Source organism: Lutjanus erythropterus, chromosome 13 (assembly GCF_056507025.1).
Source record: "Lutjanus erythropterus isolate fLutEry1 chromosome 13, fLutEry1.hap2, whole genome shotgun sequence".
NCBI classification, from domain to species: domain Eukaryota; kingdom Metazoa; phylum Chordata; class Actinopteri; order Lutjaniformes; family Lutjanidae; genus Lutjanus; species Lutjanus erythropterus.
Genome location: NC_139329.1, coordinates 6,996,105 through 7,022,135, shown reverse-complemented (window position 1 = coordinate 7,022,135; position 26,031 = coordinate 6,996,105). Strand labels below are relative to the sequence as shown.

The following is a 26,031-nucleotide window of genomic DNA, read 5'->3' as shown; positions in this document are numbered from 1 at the left end:
CAACAACAAAGTAAAGCAGGGAAAATGTTTTAAATATAGTGTACATTCAAACCGATACTGATTTCAGACAGGTTAAATCACTGTGTGTGTTAAAGCAGTGATATATCCACTGGAAACTGGTGAGATATTTCTCCTCCTATGTGCTCGAGTCTCAGCTGGTTGCTGTGCGCAGGTGGCAAATCCACTATGTTACAAACGCTGTGTATGTTGACTATGCCTATTAAACAAATTAACTCACTCAGGAAATTGAATATTCTCACACCTAGTTTACTTTTTCAACAGAGTAATACACCTTCTGAATTCAAGTTTTTCTCTTTTACCGAACGAAGACAAGTTTAACTGGCTCATTAACTCCTCATAAAACACACTTTATTCCAACTCAGCAGAAAAACATGTAAAACTCACGTAAATTGTCTTTGTTAGTCTGTCCACTCCTCCACCAATCATCAGCTCTGGTTTGGTCAGATTAATCCCTTAATTCATCGTGTGAAAAGAGTGCAAAGAGTCTGACTCTACAGGCTGTTTTCCTCTCACTTCTCACCCAGCTCAGAGCACTCATGGCCCGGCTGAGTGGGTGTGAACTGAGCTGCTGGGTGAGAGTGCATTGTGGAGCAGTGGCTGTCACTCTGTATATCATTACATTAGCAAAATAAAATGACAAATATCGCCCCAAAAATCGTCCTAAAAAAAAAAAAAACAACCACTCAGAAGCAGATTGAGAGGAAACAGAGCAGTTTTGTTGTGGGACAGCTGATGTGGATTTTTAAATTATTGGTTTAATTAATTATTTGCAGAACTTTTGAAATAATTTCCAGGCATAAGCATGTCCAGTTTGAACCCAATATCAGGAACGACAAAATTTTGGATTTGGATTAAAAAACTCATTTCCAGTACTTTTTAGATGTTTACTACTGTATTATGTACATCAGAAACTACTTGTTTTAAATGAGAACCCTCTAAAAGGATCCTAAATATGCACTTGACGGCTACACACATGATATCGCGCTAAAAGACTAAGGCTAAAGCTATATGTCCATGGTAAAAAATCACCACCCTCCCCAACTGATGATGATGGAAATGAGCATGTTCATTGTCTTGTATGGTCTATTATAGTGCAATGCTATAAATAAAAATGTAATTAAAATGTTTGAATGCTTACTATAAAAACATTAGTGGACAAACAACACAAAGGTTAGATATATTTATTATTACTGCCCGTTTTTACTTTTTCAAGAGAAAGGTCTTGTAAGATGTGGACATTTTTATTTTGTAATCCCACAAGATAATGTTAGCTAATGATGAGCTCCTTGGTTTTAAGAGTAATACTAGGTTACAGCTGTCGGAGGACACAACCTCCAAACTCTTGAAACATGTCCAAGAGCCCCCTGCACATGGTTTTAGCATGTGGAGAAATCAAAGCTTGAGAGACGTGCTGTGCCTAGTTATGGATGCTATGGTTGGCAACTTGCTTTTCAAGGAGGGGGTAGTAAACGATTAATTACACTGTAAAAAGACAATGGTTGAAATATTTTTAAATGACAGAACAACACTGCAACATACCCAAACTGCTGTTGTTGTTGTTGCTGCTGCTGCTGGAGGAGTTGCTGTTGATGACAACCAGAGAGACGTTGCCTGATGCTGCTGTCTGATTCTCTCTGTTACTGGCTGGAGAGGAGGAGGAAGAGAAGGAGGAGGAAGAGGAGGAGGAAGGCAAAGAGGATGCTTTTGTTGTAGAGGAGGAGGCCTTGGATGACGATGAAGAGGAGCTTTTGGACCAAGCAGCTTTAGACAGCAGTCCTAAAGGTTTTCCTAACACTGGTGCCTGCAGCTCCACCGTCTCCGCCAGTATGGTGGGGACCGATGAGAAGGCCGCCTGCTCTCTTGGGCCCACCCCGCGCGTCTGCAGTCTCCGCTGCCCCAGCCAGGCAGCCGGGTCTCTGGACATGCTTGGCAGGTCACCCCCCTCAGCGCCGCCCAGCCTCCATTCAGCCCCGACTTCAGCCCAGGCACCGGTTCCCGTCATAATCCCAGTCTCGGCAAAGACTTTGCCACCTGCCCCAGCACGCACTGCTGCTTCTGTTTCAGTCCAAACCGCTGTCCTGGCCCCGGCAAACACTTTACCCTCGGGCCAAGCTCTGGCTCCAGCTCCAGGATCACCGTCAGTCGCATCTTTGTCTTTGGCCCCGGCTCTTTCTCCAGTCCCTGGGGCGGCTGAGAGGTTGGAGGGCACTGCGCGATCCAGAGGGAAGACAGCCCGTCTCATTGACTCATGGTGACCTCCCTCAGCTGTAGGAGACATGAGGGAGATGGAGAAAGGGATGGATGAAAGAAAAAGCAAAAAAAGTGTTTAATTAGGAGTTTGGGGCAGCATTGTCAGCAGTCTTTGACTCATCTCTCCCACAGACTGGACAACGATTTCACTTCCATTTCTTTGTTTAACTCATCTAACTTCAGCACACTGAAGATTACCAATATAGCATATAAACAATATTGCAGAATTTTTAGTCTATTCCATGATGTAGGTACTTTGTCTTAAATTACACAGCATGAATTCTCAAACACTGATGATCCTATAGTGGGGCAGGAGCATTTATGTAGGTAGGTAAGTAGGTAGGTAGGTCAGGAGGGAAGTTTGCAAGGTCAGTGGATTGGTAGGTTGGTAGGACTGCACAACGATTTCACTTTAAGTTCTTTGTTTAACTGATCTAGCATCAGCCCTTCTACAAAATAGGGCTGACTAACACAGCTCATAAAACGATATCTCTGTATCTTAGTCTATTCCGTGATACATCATGTATATATCTTGATGTACACATTTTCTCTTAATTTACATAGAATAAAATCTCAAATACCGATGATCCTATAGTAGGGCTGGGTCATATAATGTAGGTAGGTCGTGAGTTATAAAGGTAGGTTGGTAGGTAGGTAGATGCATAGGATGGTAAGTAGGTTCATAGGTAGATAAGTCTGCAGGCGGGTAAATAGCCAGGAAGTAGATTGATAGGTAGGTAGACACGACGTAGATTATTGATCCCAAATTAGGAAAGTCTTGTGTTACAGCAGTAGTTTATCCAAGCATTGCACAGAAATAGTAAACACGATGTAATATACGTGAATATAAGAAGAAGGAACTGTATATCAATAGAAAAATAACACACCAAGCTACTAACATACATTAAATAGCTCAATACAAAACAGTGGAGAAAGCCTTAGCATACCTCATAGATAAAATATATATCTATACAATATCATTTTTATACACAATACAAAGAATATATTATGATATGTAAAGAATATACCATAACAGGGGTTCCTAACCTGGGGGTCAGGAGCCCCAAGGGGGCTGCAAGATCATTTCAAAATGCAAAAAAAAAAAAGGACATCAACATAGGAGCCAAGCACTCAAAAATATGACCTTGGTATCCTCCATGTGTTATATGGTCATAATATCAAAAACATCACAATATTTTTGACCAAATGCCTGAATATCAATATTATGATAAAACTGTGGAGTTGACGATTGGCGTTGATAATTATCTGTACTGTGGATGTGATGACTATGTGGGTAATGACAAAAGGTAGAACAGCTAGAACAGTCTGATAAGTTCAGAAAAGTACATCACTTTACTGTAATGCAGCCTTTAAAACCAGGAAAATACAAAACACTAACAATATCCAAAATAAATAATAATAAATCTAGTCTGTGGTATCACAGTATTAACATAATATTGATATATTGCCCAGCCCTAACATACACACAAACACACATACATGCACACACACACACACAGCTGGGGTCTTATGATCATTAGTCCTCATAATGCCACTACAACTATCCAACAGCCATGAGATTTTAAACTGCTCAGCAAGCATAATGAGAGCATACGCACTTCTCTTCTACTCTCAGGCAAATACACAAATATGCATATTCTGATTTTTTTTAAAAATGCAATTGTGGGAAAATAGGAATAATGTCCAAAGTAGGTCACTTATGTTTTTAGAGGATAAAGCATAGGGAATTAATTTAGATGTTCCAGAGTGCATAAATTGGGACACAGACACACACACGTACACATACACACCCCCTAATCAGCTGTGATTTCACAGATACTAATCTGATCTGTTAGGTTAGCTAAGCTACCCCTAGGATTTATTATTCCTAGAACATACACAACCACTCAGTATCAGTCTGACCTATAAGCTTGAGCTTGACGATGCTGAAACATAATTTCAAAGCAAAGTCTGGGGTGAGTTATTTGTAAGAAATGACAGTATTACAGAGTCATTTTTCATTTTTTAAAGTTGACACCAAATGAGTCATATTATGGAAATGGAGCCGCAGAGATATCATCCAGTCAAAGCATTTAGCTCCGGCCTTTATCTCCGTGAACTGTCTTCATCTTCTCTGTAGCCTCAACAAAGCCTGAAGGTTTGGCAGGCTGAGGCGATTATCCTGCCTAATACATTCAGTCTCAAAGGCACCTTGCTTTAGTGGGATTGAAAGATGAGAAAAAAACAAGGCTGACCGTCTGACTGGCTCACTGGCTGCCTCAACTGGATGACACAGTTTATTGCATCTGCCCATTTGTTCTGAAGTAGAAAAGGTTTGGCTTTGGCGTCGCTCCAGGTTGACGTCCAGTTTCTCCCGCTCTCGACGTAAAATATCGCAAGAGGGAAGCCAGGTTCCAGGCAGTCAGGATGTAAGCGGACGCTCATTTCTGCCTGCGAGTGCGTTAAGCGTGCATGTGTCGCACACTTCCCACGCTCCCCATGTCTCTGCGGAGGGTTGGTTAATTAAAAGACAGTGATTGTGAGCAAGAGAGGCTTTACAGAACGAGCTCCGGGCTTAGCTGCTGCATATCCTCTGGACACCTGCTATAAAGCATTTCAACCACCCCGCTATTAACTAACACCACTGAACATTCTGTTCCTTGTTATAGGATGTCATATCATAAATGTCATTAAAAGGGGAAATATACTGACAATTTATACTTCAGCTTCTATGGGGTCCATGTTGTGTGCTGGTGTCAGCATCCAGAGCTCAAATTAGTCAGTTTGCGAGGAGAAAATGACATAGCCAGAGGCGGCAGGGGCAATTACTTGGGTACCGCAGGGGCAGCAAAGGAACGTGCTTGTTAAACTTAACTGAAATGTGGCATTTCTCTTTGAGGCGATTCATCTCGTCAACGAGCGCTACAGATTTTCAGCGTGGAGTGCTCCTGACAGATGGTGATGGGAAAGGGAATAAATGCTGATAGCGAGTCCCGCCTGAACGCAAAGGCTCCTGCTAGCATCGGGTTTGAAGAGGGACTGTTTAATATGCTGCAGCGGTGTCTTCCAGACTCGGTTTGGACCTCTCACACACAGATGAAGACACCTGCTCAGACAGTCAACAACATATGTACAGCTGAACTTCAAAAGCTCTCAATTAAAGCTGCACACAGTAATTGCCTAAAAATACGAAACTCTTACTTTACATTAATAAAATATTAAAGCTGGACTATTCAATATTCCTCAAAGGATCGAAGGACCACGTGTTGAGTCTCATTTCACAATCTAAATTTCAGCTTCCAATCAGCTTCTTTCTAACAGCTGCTAGATGTCTGAATGAATTTCTGACAGATCATAAATTTTGGTCAGCTGGTGTCAGGCCCTCCCACGGTTGAAGCAGAGCTATGAGTCAATTCCCCAGGTCTGCTTTCTCACTGCACCCGTGGAAGTGGCAAATATGGTGACACGTGTCACGAGGATGGAAAATATGGACAGTAAAGCATCGCTCACCTCCAATTCGCTTTTTCTGTTACAGGTTTTGGCACACAAGGTGACACAGATGATCAAGAAAGCATGTCTCTACCTTGTTTGCATTATTGACAGCAAACAAACTTCTACGTGTCTTGGAGCTTTCACGCAAATCTTTACTGACAAGTGTCACTAGCCAGAATGATCCACAGTGGCTGACAGGCCATTTTATTTTATATTTTAGATACATTACACTGTGAGCACTCAGGTGGTGGCTCGAATATTGGACCATACAGTGTGAGCACATAAATCTTCAGCTTTACATCATAGCTGATTTATTCATATAATAGGTGTTGGAATGAAACAACATTTCTAAAAATTGTACAGTGTATGTCCAGCTTTATGTAGCTTTGTAGTGATGATCCTACACAGAGGCTATACAAAGCATTTTAGCGGATTATTTTGGTTTCCTGGCCCACAAATTCCATCAACATCTACCTCATTTCCCAGCCGCAGGAAGCTGTTTTCAGCGAGAAAGTGCTGCTAAACAAACTGTAAACTACCTCTCCACCACCAAACAGCACAAAACTAAGATTAGCAGGTGAGAAAGTGGAGAATTTATCAGCTAAAGAGTCAGGTGCTTCACACAGGAATTTGTGGTGAAAGCAGAAACTTAACAGAGTGAGTATTTCATTGAGATGTTAGGAAGACAGACACAAGACTGCAAATGAATGTGAGTGTAGTTCTGAGACTGCTGCATGTGTGCAGGCAGTTGTTTCATAATAACAACTAAATGGTGATAACATGTCAATGTTGTACAGCTTGTTCTGCTGCGCCCCAAGTGGTCCAAAAAACAAATGCATGCAGCTTTACATGTTTCTTTTCATTCGGGGTATTTCTATAGGTTTTTATAGTGACACAACCTACAGTAAATGCACTTTTAGGCATTTCACTGATGGTCTTATCAACTCTTATTTTGGTATATATCGATCTATTTAGTTATTCAAATGTTTTCTTCTCTTCTTCTCTTTTTTTTAGTTTTTAATATGTACTCTTATTTGTACTTAATTACAATGTAGCTGTAATTCCTATACATTTTTTCTTAGTTGTTCCAGCACTACACTAGTTAAGAACCAATATATGCCACTATTAACAATATAACTGGGTTCAGAATGGAACGTGTGTTCTGGTATTTATTAGGAATCAATTTGTTTCAGTGGAATAATGGGAGAATCGATGATAACCAGTATGTATAGTAAGACTGAATGAATGGATTGATGGATGGATGGAAGGACTGTACCATATGCATAACTGTTAGCAGTGTTTTGAGTGTTTTCTCCTCCAACAGCTAGCCACCTGCTCTGACTGAGAGCGACATATGTGACTCTACCATCAAACCTCTGACAAAACGCTAGGAAAGAAGAACCTCCACTGAGAACAAATATGGACAGGATGGATAGATGGATGACAGATAGATGGTGGATGGTTGGTAGAACAGAAAGTGTGGATTAAAGATGGATAAACGTGGATCAGAGCAGAGCTGACCTGCTTTATCTATTTGGACAAAACACACAGGACATTTTTGCCTATTTCTGTGTGAGAACATTCAGCTAATAGCAGATTATGGGAAATGGTGCACAAAGCACTGCTGGCCATTTACAAGGCTTTGGACTAGTGTCATGTTATGTATTGACCATAGTGCCTTGCCAGTTGGCACTGTGTCCCCTGATGCCCCGCTGAGTCTCCGCAGATGCCAACACAGCCCTGTAAAGCCTTGCCAGGTCACAACAAGCTTTCTGACCACTCAGATTAGCAGTTCTCAGGTGCCTATGATTGTATAATGGTAAATGTCTGCGCTCTATGGCCATGGCTTCGCCCTCCTCAGTCCTGTGTAGCTCTCTCTGAGCTGCGGGCCAAGCAGAGTGGATCCATGCTGCCACCCTGCCTGTAAGCAGGACAGGTGGTTAGGAAGTGTGTGAATGGGAGTGAGCCAACTGGTCCTCAGCTCTGTGAAACTCAGAGGGAAAAGTGAGGAGGGGGGAGTCTGGTTAGCTGAAACTGCCAACTAGCCAAGTGGTAGCGAGCTTTAATCATAGTTATTATTAAACAGGACAGATGAAAAATAATACGTCTTAATCTCTGTCTTAAAGCTGTACTGGGCATGATTTTTTTCTATGGTCAGGCTCCAGTTTAATTTATAAGACTGGGCTGCAGTACAGAATCACATGGTGATTAATAATGAAAACACTGTAGTTTCACCTCATTAGTACAAGCATAATAGTGGTGTTAGTTATGGTTGCAGAAAATTGTGCAGCCTCAGAAAGTGATGAAACAAAAGAACACAACGTGCCGAAAGCCGAGCACACTAACAACGCCTTCTGCAAAAGATTCCTTTGCCATCTCCATTCATATACTCTATGTTACCGAGAGGACAGAATAAAAAGTGAGTACAGACTGTCGGCATCAAGATTTAGGAGCAGTGAAAGTCTGTCAAACTTTCAGAAAGTCAGTTAACACCAACGAGCACTTAGGGCTGCAAAAGTTGCTCAGGGTTGCTTCATGTCTTATCTCAGAGCGACACAAGGCAACTTTGTGAGCTGGCAGACTCAAATGACAGCAAAGAGAAACGGATTGATTTGACATCCCCATTTCATTTTCAGTGCGTCATATCAGAAACAGTGGTAAACTGCAGACAGCACACTCTTTTTTACTAACCTCACCAGAGCCAGTGACCCAACAGCAAAATGTAGGTTATATGCAAGATCTTTAGCCTCACTGGCGGCGTGGCTGTCCGGATGGCGATGTTGGTCAAATACAAAACTAATGTCATTAACTCATACTTAGTTCTAATTAGAAACTGCGCATATGCTAATACATTAATCTACAACCTCAGATGCTGATCAGTGGTAGAAAGAGGTTTGAAAATCTTTACTGTGCAAGTACTGTTACATTACTACAATACTACTCAACTACAAGTAGAACTACTCATGGTACAAACATTCTTATGCAAAAGTATTCTTCTCAAAAACTAAAAAAGTTTTTAACTGCTGTTGTATTAGCTTGTTTACTGGAAACAACTACCTATATAGTTTAATCCAGTCATTCCCAAACGGCAGGTCGTGACCCACAGGTGCATCACCAAATAAAAAGATACAAATTTAAAATGTGTGTACTGTTTTACTTAACAAGCTTACTTCAATAAATTTTTGAGTTTTGAGCCCAACTCAAACTGTTTTGAAAAACTTCCCAACTAATAATGTTTTCTTGAGATAATTTACTTTTCTTCTTCAGGTAAACTTGAATCTTTTAGTTTAAGAAACCCCTGAAAATGTATTTCAAAAATTAAGGAGTAAACTTGTGGAAGTGAAAGAAAATAATGACAAAACAGGTTTATGGCAGGTTCAAGTTTATCAAAAGAAGAAAAGTAAATTATCTAAACTAAAGATTATAGGTCAGCAACATTTTACTCACGGTAATAGATTTTTCAGTTTGATTCAAAACTCAAAAATCTAGTGAGCTGCCTTCAAATTTTGAGCTGTCAACTTTTTTTTACGTTTGTTTTCTTGATGAGAGATTTTTCACAGCAGTCATATTGATATTAAATAGTAGCATCAACATGATATTATTTATGCTTCTGGTCCACTTAGAGTAGCAGCTCACTTTCCAGTGAGGCAACGTACACGATAGCAGCATCCTGACTCTGTTTGACCTGAATGGAACAAAACCTTAATTGGTATCACTGGTAACGCTCTACCACTATTTCATGTTAAAATGGCTGCAGTGAAAAAGGTCCATATGGGGGACTCACTCAGACTGAAGCATTCAGCAAATATGTCAGTCCAAACAGGCTAACAGACTAAAAGCTGCATGGATGGATATTATTTGTGAGTGAGCCCAGCTCTACAAATGATCATTTCAGCTTAGCCATGTGACTCATTGACAATATTAGAACAAGGCTTTGTACTGTTTGTGAGCTTTGAGTAATTTCTGAAAGGTGAGGCAAATAAAGGGCGTACATTCAAACCACGATTGTAAGGCCGCTGACGGGAAGAGCGAGTCATTTGAGGATGAGACAACTATGTTCTTTTTCAGTGAGTGATTTAAAAAAGTGAAGCCTCTGCGGTTGGAGTGGGAGTGCTGGTAGCAAGTCAAAGCTCGAGATATACTCGATGTGGTACGAGACTCAGTGGGAGTAAGGATGGTCCCAAGCCAGGAGGTTTTGTCCAACAGAGTGAGGCCGTCCAACAGGATGGACATGTAACCATTTCCTGGAACTATTCAGGGCATCATCCATCTGTCTGTGTGGAGGCGAGAACAGGAAACAATTTGGATGGATCGTCGAACGGATGGATGGTCAGGTAAACAGATCAATGGATGACGAAGTGAGAATCGCTAATCAATGTCATGTCCACACAGAAAACAAACAGATGTTTTTCATGCTAATTTTTTTTTTTTTTGGGGTCAGCCTCCAGCCAGGCATAAGTGAGTTCTCATATTTGCCAACAGCTTAGTGTGACCAGGACTGTCGCTTTGACAGGATCTGACAGAACTGGACTGACCCAGAGTGTCCATCTGTTTGTGAGAGATGGAGCACAAAGAATCGGTCACGATGGATGGATGGGTGGCTGGCATGAAAACATGGCACGCCGAGGTGTGACATCATATTATTATTAGCAGACCTGGATATCTAAAACATTGTACTTACACCAATATCTCTCACTGCATGTGGAGAAATTTGCCTCCCTTTGAAATGGTGATAGTGAGTAGAGTTAAAGAGGAAAGTGTGCCATCTTTTCTCAGTAACACTCTGAAGAACTGGCAAAGTGTGAGAAAAACTGCCTGACTACAAAAGCTACACAATGTGTGAACTGACTACAATAGAACATCATATCAACACAGAATATAAAGGGGAAGTGCTTTTTTAAGGTTTAATAGTAATATAAATGAGAAAATAGATGATTTGAAGATTACACTAATTCATTTTTTTCTCACTTATTCTACAAAGAAAAGCCAGCGTGACATTCCTCGTCACAGCCAGTTTATCCAATTTACACACATAGCGGACAGTCCGATGGATTGACGTATGGATGGAATGGCTAATGGTGAAGCACCTCAGTTTCCCTAAGTTGCATCACCAGCTCCGAAATTTGAAAGGAATACACACACACACACACACACACACACACACACACAGAAAGAGACACACCAACTTTGTAGATACCTGTACAGCAGACATGTCCACAAAAGCAACAACCGTCTTTCACCAGGTACAGTGCAGGTGGATACACTTGTCCAATTTGATCGGATCTATCTACATGGAAGATTCTGGAAGACTGAAGTTACTATGCAAGCACTGGGTTTATTTAAAATAATGGAGGCACTATGGTGGAGGCTTTTGCAATTCGAGCCATATCAATATTTATGTTGTCAGTGTCCTCAACTGTCAAATGATGTATTGTTCGAAAAGGGGGTAACTGGGGCATACAGGGGTCTGAAACAGGAGGAAGGGAAGGAGGAAAGCCTGGCAAGCATACAGGAAACAAGAAGGGAAGAATTTGTTTTATCTCATTGACAGTTTTTGAAAAAAAAGTTGTTAAAGGAACAGTGTGTAGGATTTAGTGACATCTGGTGGTGAGCTTGCAGGTTGCAAACACATCACCTCACCCTCCCCTTCCAAACATGTTGAAGAACGTATGGTGGCTGCAAAACTCATGTAAAATGCAAAAGCCTGATTTTAGAGCTAGTGTTTAGTTTGTCCATTCTGGGCTACTGTAGAATCATAGTGGTGCAGCATGGTGGCCTCCATGGAAAAGAACCTACACCCTCTTTAGATGTAAAGGCTCATTCTAAGGTAATGAAAACACAACAACTCTCATTTTCAGATGATTATAAACCAATGAAAACATACTTATGAATATTATATTCAATTTCTGCCATATTCTGCCAATAAATCTACTGAAACTCAACTCTCTCTCTCTTTATTCTCCTCCTTGTTTGCCTTGCCTTATAACTAAACCTGGTAAAAACCTTCAAATCATCAGTCATCATCCTGTCCTTGACTTGACGTTAGTTCTCCTGGGATGTCACATAGGAGCTGCTTTGCTTTGACATGACAGCTGACTTGATATTAGACCGTCTGATGTAATAGGATGGCATCACATTGAGCTCAGTGGAATATAAATGTGATTCAAATACTCTTTACACATTATTACAATGTATGTACACTATCCTCTCTGTGAAGTTACACTGTCACAACACGCAGCTAATATGAACACAAATACAAAGACTTTATAGTCCACAATGTGGAAATTTGCCTTTGCTTTCATCATAAAACGTCAGATATACAACTCATAAAATAAGAATTCACACATCATATAAGCACACATATTCAGAAAAATACTAAAAACAAAAATACTAAAAATGAAGGAGTAAAGAAAACTACTTAGGTTTAGGAAAAGATTATGGTTTGGGTTAAAATACTACCTTTCTGGCAATGACCATCAAGGCAATGACTATTAGCCAATAATAACACTGTTGCGTGGGAATAGTTGAGCCAGTGTAGCAATGATGCAACTCATTAAGTTGTTGGAGAAATACTACGGCAACACTGTAACATATGTTGGTTAATGTTAGCTTGTGTTAGCAATTTCTAGCCAGCTTAAATCTCTTAAGGTTAGCTAGGCCTGTTTCAGTGACAATAGTGACTCCACTGCACTATGCTATCATTGTTTTGTTGTTGTTTGTGTTTGTTTGTTTGTTTGATTCATTTGTTTTTTGTTTTTTGTTTTTTTGTTAGAATTCATTGTAGAATTCATCATTTCTGTTCACAATTTTAGGTTTACATTCATGGTTTCAATTAGAATTATTTATTTAATTTAATAAAATATTTTTACATTACATAAATATTTGACTGAGCTGAACCTGACACTGAAATATCCTATTCCAGTATTTAAATAAATATTATTGCCGTGGAGGAAATGTTTCTGATAAAATCTATTTTCTACTCGAGAAGTTAAATTAGTGTTTTTAAAATACATTTTGTTTAAAAATTATCACATCATTTAAAGGTTAAATCAGCTGCGTTTTTTTAGGAAAATACTGCATAGTATGCCTTTAATCCTGCAGCTCCACAGCCACAGTGAATGTACCTCCCTTCAACAGACCATTGACATACTGTACAAGAGATTGAGTAGGTTTTTACCTAACGTGTGTGTGTGTGTGTGTGTGTGTGTGTGTGTGTGTGTGTGTGTGTGTGTGTGGTCTTTGGACTGGTATGGAGGAGGGAAAGCACAAAAAGTCACAAAATGTCAAGCTGAAATGCCATTTTTCACAGCTGTTTGAGCTGAACATTCTGGGTGTTTGGGTCAATTCAGCAACCAAAAATAAAAAGAATTGCTGTGTCAAGCCCTGTGTCATGCAGTTTGTATTGACACTTTATCGGAAATTGCTAGAAGGATAGAAAGAGGACAGAATAATTGCTCCTCTTTTTTTTCTCTCTGGTTTTAGACATGGTTTAGAGTGAACAAATTAAGAGCTTCAGAGCTTTTTGAACCATCCATGTTCGGTTTCTACTTCACTAGCAACAAGGCTTTGATACCCTAAAGCCCTCAAAATCAAAGAGGAAGAGAAAAAAAGAGAAGTCTCATAATATGCTAATGAACAGAGATTTCCAGTTTACACTTAGTTGTATTAAAGAAACTTGAGTTGCCATCAATATAAGATGTCAACCTTAAAGATCAAAACAGGTAACTAATGCCATCCAAACACCCGGTTAATAAAGAGATGAAAAGAAGCAAAGCAGAGACTGAACCTATTTGAGGTAACACCAAATCAACAGTGCTGTTTTCAGCTTGACAGCAGGGCTGCTTCTGCTGCTGGGTCTCTACAGCAACCGCAGGGATGCTGTCACCACGGTAACCATTACCACAGATATAAAGAAGGAAACAGAGTGTTCTGTGCTTTTGTGACGTCCGTCCTGTCTGTCGTGTGCATCACTCTGAAATACAGCTGTAACAACAAAGGAGCAGTAATAAGGTGCCGTGATGTTATCAAAACAAACACAAAATCAATTTCACGCAACAACTTTCATCTTTGCAAGTGAGCAGAGCACAAAATGAATTCATGTAATTTAATAAATACTGAGAAAATTTCACCAACGAGGATTTTATGAACTGAAAATATCAGCTGACAAAATGAAGGAAACAGAAAAAAGATTTGTTTTGGCAGTCTTTGGCTTCCGGTCAGAGTAAAGTATATGATCACAATCACCCTCGGCATCTGACACAAATCAGAGAACTTATGGTCGCATCAGTGCCCTGCATTTACACAGCTTATGATAAGAGGCAGCATTAGATGTTATTTTTAATGGCAGGATGAAAACGCACACAAGGGCTTAACATACTGTGGCAACAGTTCAAAGATAAATGATAAATTGACCCATAAATTGTTTATTAATCTGTCATAATAAAATTATTATTACTAGGGATTTACGAGGATTAGTTGGTTGCATGAAAAGGGGACAGAAACAAAACTGCTTTCATTTGAATTGATTCCTTTAAAAAGAATGATTCATTGAAGTTATAGAGGACATTAGGAAGGTTAGTTGTGGTGAGCACAAAACTAATAAGAGTCAGCTGTAGATTATATTTAGACCTCAGGCTCGATGGTCTTCTGTTTGATGTGAGAGGCCAGTGGGCTCAGTGGGGTTGCCCTCCTACTGAGCGACCTACATCAAAATAACCAACCCTCCATCACAGTAACCACACTTAATACCATATAAAATCACACTTTTCCCCACGAGCACTCTTACTTCCCCCGAGGTTCAGCAAACTGATTGAAACATGATTTCAAAATATGGAAGATGAAATAACATTAATAGTAAGATTTCACTGTTTCCCTTCCCTAAAATGCTCTGCTGTGGTGAGGAGGATCAGCACTATTGACCCAACAGATGGACGACACCACATCAGCTCAAAACTGGACTCAGAACAGAACAGACTCAGCAAACTGTACATTGCTCTGGTCACAACCTTCATCTGGACTGTGGGGAGTCATGTCTTAAACAATAAAACGCTCTGCAAGAAGTAATAAGTTGTGTCTGATGTGTTTTTTTTTTTTTTAAATAAGTTCAAATATCCTGCTAAAATGGCTTACATGTAACTCGACACCTTACCTTTATTTGGTATTCAAGAATTCATGAATATGCAAATAGTCCCTGTCCTCTCTGCTCATCCTACATGCACTGACCCCCACCCCTTCCCCTAAGTCTCCTGTGGGCTGGGATTGGCTCCTCAAGTTTATCATACACCCAGCCTGAATGACTTCATTTTTTTTTTTTTAGACTACCTTTGCTCAAAGGAGTTTCAAAGCAAGAAATGATCAGACATTAAGCGTTCACCACTTATTTCACTTCTGATATGCCTCGTAAAACATGAGAAACACCACACAGGCATGTTAACAAGGTTAAAAAACGTGATTTTCACTGGAGGGGATAAACGCATAAATCAATTTCTCAGGTGTGGTTGACTTGTCTTGACTGAACGTGAAGTAACACTGGAAACAAGTAACACATAAAAACCTTTTGAGTTGTTTCAGGGGCATCTTACTGCATCTAACACGCACATAAAATATATTCAGTTCTGCCCTTGTTTTAGTTTAAACAGCTGGTCACCTCAATCTATACACTACCAATCAAAAGTAAAAGAAAAGATTATTATTACTGTTATAAAAACAGAGTAATTTTAGCTACCATAAAATAAACTATATGATAATTTAGTCAGTGTTCTGCCATGTAACAAGGCTGTGAGTGTCAGAATGAGATCAGTCAAGAATCATAGGACATTATATTACGAGTGGTTGGACAGAGAAAGGGAAAATGAATATGCTATTAATGCAGAAATGCAGCTCACGAAAAGCTCAACAAAACAGAAACTGCCCTTCAAGTGATTTAGGTCTATCTGAGGGTGAGCAGCACTGTTGGTGGTCAAAATAAATACAGGTGTCAAACAGCTAGTGGCAGATTATTATTACACCACGTTCCAGACGTGTCAGAAAGTTGGCAGCGGCGTAATAATAATACTGCCTTATAGGCTGCTGGAAACCGCCAGGTGCTTAAAAGGGAGCAAAGGATTACATTTAACGGGATTACATAATCTGGATGCAGCACTGAGGTAACTGCATTCCGTTACAGTTACAGATAACAAAAAGATCATCACATTACAGATACCTTTAGTAAAAATAGGGATTATTAGTAGGATTACAGTTTTAAAATAAATATCTGATTGGTTGCAGGTGTATCCAGTTTGTGAGTTCGTCTGGCAAGGCCAAGCTAGGTGTTATCACTTCCCACACATAAACACAGTGAGCACACACATTACACATTTTATATTCATCAAAACTGACTAACAGCCTCCCAGACGTTTATTATGACTAGCTGCCTATTATGTGCATACCAAATAAGACACAATTATTGCAACATAGTGAGAAACAACAGTCTGCACAGACTGAGTGTCATGATGTTAGAGTGATCTCAAGCAGTGGTGTCAAACATATGGCTTGTGGGTCAGAATCAGCCTACCAAAGGGGTCCACTGCCAGCCCACCGGATGACCAGAATATAGTTCTCTAAAAACAGTGAACACTTTCATTCACTGATTTGCTTTGTTGTGTCTGTCATGTGGATTTCTATTAATTCATTGATGCTAGTTTGTCCCTATTGTCTCATTTACAAATGTAAGATGCAATATTTCAAAATATCTATGAATTTTTTTTGTAATTTCTATATATTTTGAGAATGCTGTTTTACCTTTATATAATTACAATTGTAAATGTATCCCCAAAAGACTTTCATTAAATGGGTAAATATGTAGAGTGTTTCATTTTTATAACTCTGTTTGGAAAGTGTAGCGTATTTAAAAAGCAATATGTATTTTTGTCCTTTTTTTCCCACACAGGAAATTTGACTGGTTGCAGACTAACAACTGCTCCCTATTTAAGACGGCTTCTCATCAACACAAACTGTTTGCCTGATGAAGGTCTAGTACTGAAATGTCACAAATAAATGTTACAAGTTAGACAGTGTGTGGGAGTCCTCTCGCAACTTTCTGGTTTACTCACCCTTCTCCTACACACCTGTCTCTGTTAGTGTTTCAGTGTTTCTTTGTTCTAAATAATAAAGAAGTAAAATACTGTATTGTTGTTTGGTTCCAAAATACATAAATGTTTTATGCATATATAATTTAGGTCCACTGTGATCTATATATTGTAATGCACATCTAATGACAGTAGACTGAATAAATGTGGAAAAACTGAGCCATTGTTGAAATTGCGCTTATTTGTCTTAAAGGTTACATGTGTAACATTAGGAAGCTCTATTAATAAAAATGAAAGTTGTGCGTTTTTGTTGCCTTTGAACAACAATCTGCGACCTGCTGCTCCGGAGCCACATGTGGCTCTTTTGTCCTTCTCCAGCAGCTCCTAATGGCTTTGACAAAAAATTTAGATAGAAATTAATAATGTTTCTTTAATTTTTATTTGTCAAGGCCTCAAGCGATTGTTATATTGTCCAACTGTAAAAATGTGTCACCTACACACTTAATGTTTTTCCTTTGTGGCCAGAAATGGCTCCTCTGTCAGTAAAGGTTACAGACCCCTGACTTAGAACATGCTGTTTTTATTTAAATAGGCTGCAGGTTCTCTTCCACAGAGTCTACCATCTCACTGCTAGATGCCACTAAATCCTACACACTGATCCTCAGGCTGTTCACCTGTTTTGTAAGTGGATCATTCATATTGTGAATGTTTTCACATTGCTTTTGTACTTTTTCAGACTGAAAAAGGGGAAAATTTGGAGGCTGTTATTTATAGGTGGTTTCACTGATCCGGCCCACTTGAGATCAAATCAGGCTGCCAGTGACCCATGAACTAAAATGAGTTTGACACCCCCGGCCTGAAGGTTGCTGAACCACTCCATACAAAGTGTTTTTTTGGCCAGGAACAGCAAATTAGGACAGACTGTTGCACCCTTCAATTTTTGTATTACACTTTGTATTAATATGCTTGGATAATAAGAAATGATGCGCACCAGTACACATAAATTAAACCAGAGTAGCTGTGAACGACCTGAATGTCTAAGTGAGGTCTACCTTTAAAAGTCAGTTGAATGACTTTTCACTTTTCACACATTTCTACCACCAGAGCCTGATCTGAGAAGTTCAGCGCTGTTACACAGACAACACACGAGAAGGTAAAGTATCGGTAAGGCAATAAGGATGCAGTCATGCAATAATTAAGACAAACACACACAGAAGGCAGCATGGCGCCTCATCTGTGCTGCTCTGTCGCAGGGTCCCATGTGACTGGCTGACACAGTCATGTGACAGCTCTGGGGCACTCAGTAGGTCAGCCAGTCTAGCATAAACAGAACTGGGGAGACATCCTGGGCTGCTCGGATGTTTGTGCGCGCACACACATACACGTACAAACACACATGAGCTCAAAGACCTTAATTGACACGTGCACACCCAACATACTCACATGAACTCACGCAAGCCAGCAGACATTTAAACTGAGGCGTAGAAGAAGACTTGAGTCGGGCACTTACAAACACTCAGACAGACTCACATTTTCTGTGGCAAAAATAGACTCGTACTGGCACACACACTCCATCTCCACTTTCTCCCTTCATATGCAGATAAAAACAGACACATACACAAAACACCACTCCGTCTCCACTTATTACGGTCTTTCCATCTGTCTCACACACACACTTACAGTAAATAAGACCACAGTGGCATCATGGCTGTGTAGTACGCTTAAAACCCCTGGACCACTTTGGAAAAAATATGAACTGTAAATGTAAAACGTTGGGGTTTAACTAGGGCTGAATGATTTAGAAAAAATATATTAGAGGTAATTATCATTTTTACATCATTATTCTTTAAAAACATGTTAAAATGACTATGGTGTGATTTCTTTTTTTGCAGGAATCTGCACTAAATTAAGTTTTTTTTTTAGTCTGTAGATTTGTAGGACAGGATATCTCTGCCTCACAGGTTTTTGACACATTTTGCCCTTAACAAATATTGCACCTCCTGCAATTTGAAATTTGCAGAAAGCCACACTGTGATTTCAATTACATTTTGATTAATTTTGCAGCCTTATGTTTAACGTCCTACTGATCTGAACTGAAACGCGTCTCAAAATATAGTTTGGATTATGTTAAAACCTTTCAGGAGAATAGAGAGATGAAATGCAGAGACGTTAGGGTCGAGACACCTATTAACGGACAGACAGCAGCAACAGCAACTCTGGGAAGCTCCTTCCAAAAAAAACAGTCGGGAAGCCTGACGTGAACGTTATTGAAAGTAAAATCTCCAATCTCCAGCAGGGTTGTAGATTAGTTGTAGCTGTGTGCAGACAAGCTCAGACTGAGCTGGGGCTGAGAAGCAGAGAGGCGACAGATTCTGTATCCATTCCTAAACACTTCTCAACACCCTCCCAGCTGGCTGCAGCTCACGCTGTAGCTGTGTTCAACAACATCCCATCTGGCCGGTGTTGTAGCTGCTGTGGGAGGGGAGCAGCCTATTGTCAGGTGACCACCTGAAACACTGCTCGACGGTCGGTAGGAGGATATTCAACATCGTAGCCATCACCAGTCTTTTGGCAGCTTTTCAGTTGTTTTGTCTCATTGTTGATATCTGATACACAGGTCCAATGGCATTAAAAGCACCGCAGATGGAGACATTTAATAGACCATATACTCTACACAGTCTGTTGTATTATGTATATTCAAATATGTGATTGTGAAGAAAATAAAAGTGACCTTTTTTACGCACGCAAGCATTTATTTATTTATTTATTTTATTTTTTTATTGGGTTTTTTTGGGCTTTCTTTGAGTGAAACAAACAGGACTATGTAACTTTGGAAAGAAGAAACAACAAAATCTTCCTCTTACAACTGAGACGTTCAATTAACAAGCAATAAAACACTTGCACACTCAATGGTTTTCCATCCAGCAGCTTTACTTGACCATGACCACCAGTATGTTGTTGTCCATTTTTACACATTCAGTACCAGTCAAAGGTTTGGACACATCTTCTCATTCAGTGTTTTATTATTTTTATTTGTAGAATAGTGCAGTAAGCAAAAAATGTGATATTTTAGATTCTTAAGAGGCAAAAAGACAAACGTGTATTTTACACGTGTAATCAAGGATTTAACAACATTGTTGACAGTGGAGTGTGCAAAGAGTCTTTTTTGCTTTACATTGTCGACCCATGCCCTTCTCCTATACACCTCATGACCCACAAGTTTGCTCTTTGATATTTTAGATTCTTCAAAATAGCCACCTTTAGCTTTGATGACAGGTTTAATCACTCTTCGTTTTCTTAAGCAGTTCTTACAAAAAATAAACACTTACATTACAACTGGGCTACTCACTTGAAGGTGCGTTTCACGACTGAGGATGAGCAACTTATCTTGAGTCAAGCAACTGTAAAACTGCAAATAAACACTGAACTTCCTGAAAATTTTTCACAATAAAAGTCCTAGCTTATTGTGTTATACAAAAACTTTTATTATGAAGCAGCAAAGAGAGAACAGTCAGTCACAGACTCTGAGAAACGTCTTTCTGTCTGCTCTCCTGCAGAGATAGGAGTTGAGTCTCACAACACTCGCTTGTATGAGGGAGAGAAGGAGGGTCGTCACTGCAGCCTGCTTGGAGGCGGGTCAGTCTTATTTTGGTCCCGCTCCAGAGTAGGTTCATCTCGAGTGCGACTCCACACAGCTAGGCGCAATAAAAGTGGCAACGGAAATGCAAATCAGTATGGCACGGTTTGACTCGGTGCAGCCAGTAGTGCCAGACGTAAAGCCCCATTCGCTGACTTGATGAAACTTTGTTTTACCAGTCGACTAAGATCCCATAAGTGACCCTTCCTTAGTCCCGCCCCTTTCCACTCTCTGCACCAGCGACAGTTGAGCAAGCTTGATACCTGTGTCAACTTTCTCCTTTCCTTTGTTTAGATATGCTGTGCAATGCTATGTAACAGTTAATTCACAAGCACAGGCAATGTCCCTGCCGAGAAGCTGGACAATCAGAATAAAGCAGGCTTTTATGGAAAGAGACAGGAGCTAAATGGCCTGCTGCAGACAGAGGCAAAACAGAGCGGCCACATAAAGGGCCACTATAAAATAAATACGTTTTTGAACTGTGAATCATTTAAAGCTCCTCTAGTGGAACACCAGAATGAAAATATAGAGCTGGAAATGAGTACAATAGGTCACATTTAAGGCAAGAAGGGGACAAAAAGACCTAAAAGCACAAAATAATGGAAGGTTGGAGCATCTACAGTTTTGTGACAGCAGCTGATAAAAGTACACTTTCAGAACAAAGTAGTAAGTGGCTTGCACAGAGACTGTTTTGTCACCTTTCAGATATTAGTTTATTTTTAATCAAAATATGGTTTGTGCAGTTTTAAAAGCTACCTCGGTATGAAAATAGGAAAATGCAGCTACTGGCTGACTTCTATTGCAGGCAGCATTATCAGCTAAATCAGCATGAACTTGTGATATTAATATTAAGTCAAGTTCCACTAACCTTAAGTCAGTCCAAATCAATATGTAACACACATACAAAGCTGCCTCCACCCTAAGGGGAGAGTGAGATAAAAAAAGAAAAAAGAGGTGGCTGGAAGTTTGAAGCTGTTTGGGGTCTTTCAGTTTAATATTTTATTATACAGTTGCCTTGTACTTTTTTCATCCTCATATCTTAAAAGATTCAGAAAGCTCAGCAAGCCCAAAATATCAACCAATACAGACAGAAACAACCATAATTCAAGCCCCAGTGCTTGTTGCTATTCATTGGTTTGGAGGCCCCCGAACCGCTGCCTGCCAGTGTGATCGCCTATAATCCTTGACACCGTGGGTGTCTTCACACTCGCTGCCATGAGCATATTCCCCCAGCGGGAGGAGCTGGATGGTGTTGAAAGCATTCGGAGGAAGCAAAAACAATTCTTGCATCTTATTGAAATGCGGGTATGGCCCACAGAGCAGGGAGATTATGGCAATGTGACCCTGGACACGAGCCTGCAGGCACACTGCAGGAGGTCAGAGGAGAGTCTTAGGGTTCATCTTCTTTATGGTCTTTATGGTGTGTGATCATGGGGCACTGTCGCCTTTCAAGAGAATGGGCCTTGTGCAAAAAGATTTTCATATTTTTATACACAACTTTAACTTTCTCTCCATGAGGCTCACTCATACAAGTCTTCCAAGTCTGATTCACCAGATTTTCTTAACCGTGAAAACGTTTTAATCGCTTGTTTCAACTTGATGAACGCCACCTGTTCATGAGCAGGTGTGCCTTTGTGAGTTTTGATCATGAGCACAATAAACGGCTAATCAAAGCTCTATTTGTGGGCAGAAATATTGTTATACTGCCAAGGAAATAAAGTGTAAGTGTTTGACATAACATGAATACCTGGACAGAAATCTGCATAAAGACCATGCAGCACCTCCTGCAAGTAAGAGATTTTTCTGACAACTAAGGAAAGTTGCAATCTACAGTTGCGCTTGCTATTCTGTGGGACAATGCCAAAGGACAATGGCGTTTTGAGACACAAGGCTAACATGAGCATGCTAACATCCTCACAATTACATGACATGATGACATGCAGGTGGTTAGATTAATTAATGAAAAAGAGATACTGGAGGAGGAGAAAAATGTAATGTTTGCAGCACTGGAATTTTTCCCAGGAACTAGGAACCTTTGGCAGAACTCCGCTCCGCTGCAGAGACCAGGGTCTAAATTAAGTTTCACCCCCCAAAAAAGTCCCTGCGTGGGGGGTCAGAAACTCTAAGAAATTATGATTCATCGTCCGGGAACCATGAATGTTTGCACAAAATTTCACCGAAACCATGTAATAGTTTGTTTTAGTTATAGTTATTTATTTTTATTAGATTTAACATTTTTAAACTATTACAATCCTTAAAAAAATTGGGGATCAGGAATGAATGCGTGATCTGTTTGTCACGCCAGAAACAGAGTGCAATTAATCAGCCAGGCAAATTCGAAAGATTAAAAAATTTGGTCTCCAAATCATGAAAAAATTAGAAGTTTTCTCTGCTCTGTCTCAGTGTCAAACACCACTATGAAATGAAAATGATCTGAATAATGGACACTACATATGGCAGCTTTATTGGACACGCCCAGACATGTCTGAGCCACCAGAACCAGAGGACAGTGACAGGATTTTTTTGTTGGAACTGAAATGAGCTGAAGCGAACTGCTGGGCTGATTTGGACTGAGAGAGTCACTGAAGGTACGTTTGTTATTGACCATTAGGGAGGGTGAGGGGAGGGGGAGGCGGTGTCGTTAGTGTGTCAGTTCGTGGAGCATATATCGTGCTGGGGGACGATGGCTCCAACATCATTGAGCCATGTTTCAGGTCTTCCCAAAACATCCTGAACACAGAAATCATGAACAGCAGTCCAGTAGTCAAACTCCAGAATCCAGTACTACACATTTCTCAGTCTTTTCACATGATTTCAGCAACTGTTTACTGTGGAGGAAGGCAGAAAATCTCTATATGACCTCTATGACCTGGACTGCACCAACTGAAAATTGGTGAACACCACAAATTCTCTTAAATCAGATCTGTTTTTATGAGTGGTTCCTGCATGAAGATTTTGATATTTCAGATATAACCAAAAGATTGGGGGAAAAAAAGAGGAAATCTGTCACAGAGAGAAATGATTTAGCTTGTTTCCACGCAGATCGACTCATCTGTCGCATCTGTCAACACACGTACACACAGAGACACAAAGAGCAGAAGGTTGGCTCCTCTGCGTCATAAGCTTTCACTTTTATCATCCCATTATTAATTTACCATGTGAGGCACATCCATTTTGAATTTAATTTTCTTATACAACCGCCAAAAAGCCCCCCTCATGTACAATACCGCACAGCAGTATCATCCTCTCTTCGTCATGGCAATTCTGTTGCTCACACTGCTGTAGAGAATGAGAGCAGCAAAGGTCAATTGATTCTCTCTGTTATCTAATGTGTTCTAATCCGCTCCCTGAACACGTCTTCCTGTACGACATGCAGAGACACTGCACTCTGGATCACATGCATGGGAGTTTGGCACAGAAAGCAGAAAGCTACAAGAATTTAAAAAGAAATAAAGGAGGCAGGGCTGGGCAATATATCAATATTCAGTGATGGACAGTAACGAAGTATATTTACTTGAGTACTGTACTTAAGTATCTGTATTTTACCCGAGAACTTGTTTTTTTGGAAACTTCAAACTTTGCCACTACATTTCAAAGACAAATATTGTACTTTTGACTCCACTACATTTCTGGGAAGGTTGACGTTACTCATTACTTTTAGTCTAAGCAGAGCTTTGAAGTCAGCTGTTGGAGTTTCTAAAATGCAATTGGTCACACTCTGTTTTCCTCACAGAAGGAGACCAATCACAGTACCCGCTCTCAACTGGGATCGATGTAAAAGCAGAAATACGTCATCCAGGAGCGTAGTGTAACAAGAACAAACAAGCTCTCCCTCTTTTATTCAAACAAAACTCTGTAATGGTCACAGCAGGAGAAAGACAAAACTAAATCTCTATTATCTCTATTATAATTAGAAAAAGTGAGATAATTCCAGGTCGGCTTTTAATGTTGGATTGTTTTTATCATGGTGAAAAATACCCCATAATTAATGTATATACTGCTCTTGAAGCCAGAAAGAAATCTCAGTTATTTAACAGACTTGAATAAATCTTTACAGTTGGCTTCAATCTAATTTTATGCAGTGATTTTAATAAAGTTACATCAGAAAATGACAACAGCTGTCCTTTTTGTTTTTGATTGTATTTCTATGCTGAAGTGTTTATAGGTGTTTCTATAGACTTTGTGTAGCAGAGTGGTTCTACAAGCAGGTCAGTGCATCATTAGATGGTTTCAGAGAGTTACAAGGTTCTGTAAATGTATCGTGAAAACAATACAGCATGTATTGATATTAGAAAATGTATTTTGCAATTTGTACTTTTCAGTACTTAAATATGTTTTGAAGAAAGTTCTCTAGTACTTCAACTCAAATACTGGGGTTGAGTACTTTGTCCACCACTGTCAGTATTATATCGCATCATGATATAAGACTAGATATCGTGATAGATTTTGGATATCGTTATATCATGATATAGCTGAAGTGTTATCTATTCCTGATTTTAAAGGCTGCATTACAGTGAAGTGATGTAATACCCTGAACTTATCAGACTGTTCTAACTGTTCTATTATTTGTCTTTCGTGATGATTATTCACCAAAAATCTCATTGTGTTAATATTTTGTGAAAGCACCAATAAATCATACCCACATTATTGTTAAAATATTGAGGTATTTGGTCAAAAATATTGTGATATTTACTCATTTTATCCCCTCAGCTGCTTCCCCACATTTGAGTATAAAGCATGTTATCAGTCACAACCTACATGATCAATAATTATCAACAGACATATAGATATGAAACCTCACTATCACAACAGGTTTTTCAGCTTTATCACCCAGGCCTACTGGGTGCATTTAGGTGCACTACTCCACATATTTGTTTTGTCCTTTCAGCTCACATTGTGCAGTGTGATCAAGCACCTCAGCTCAGTGACTGCAGAGCAGCAGGCCAGTGAACCACTGAGAAGCCCGATGACAGTTCAGGATGAAGGATTTCATCTCTTTTCTCCTAAGCAATAAGTGATGTCAGCCTCAATTATGTTAATTTCCGATTTATTTATTGGCTGTAATGGCTTTTAAATACACACCACTTGGCCTTGGAAATAGTCTCAACCATCTTTAATATTAATATTGGGTGCAGCTTTTCTTTTGAGTTCACACACACTCTTTCGAAGAATAAACCCTCAGCTACATCACTCTGTGCTGATGATGAAATTCAGCATTTTAATACTGCACTTTAAACAATTAGGGATTATGGTTTTGCTGAGCACTTTCCTGTCTTTTTTTTTAACAAGATGCATCTAGGGAAATTACCCAACACAGACACACACAAACACACACACACACACACACACACACACACACACACACACACACACTGTACATCCTGTCTGCCACACACTGAACTCCGGAGCCTTTAGCTCATGTGGAGCGACACACAAGGGGACAAAAACTATTACATCATCTGCCTAAATCCATTTACTCAGGCGCACACACACACACACACACACACACACACACACACACACACACACACACACACAGAGCTACACATACAGTGACAGTAACAC

At 39.8% G+C, this 26,031-nt stretch overlaps 1 protein-coding gene across 3 annotated transcripts in view; it reads right to left on the bottom strand.

Annotated features, from left to right (window-relative positions):
• kiaa1549la (KIAA1549-like a) overlaps window positions 1–26,031 on the bottom strand; it is a 167,539-nt gene that overhangs the window by 107,044 nt on the left and 34,464 nt on the right. For all 3 annotated transcript variants that reach the window (XM_084734596.1, XM_084734595.1, XM_084734597.1), the window contains one exon: window positions 1,561–2,286. In XM_084734596.1, coding sequence (XP_084590722.1) covers window positions 1,561–2,286 — 726 coding nt within the window. The remainder of the gene's footprint in view (window positions 1–1,560; window positions 2,287–26,031) is intronic.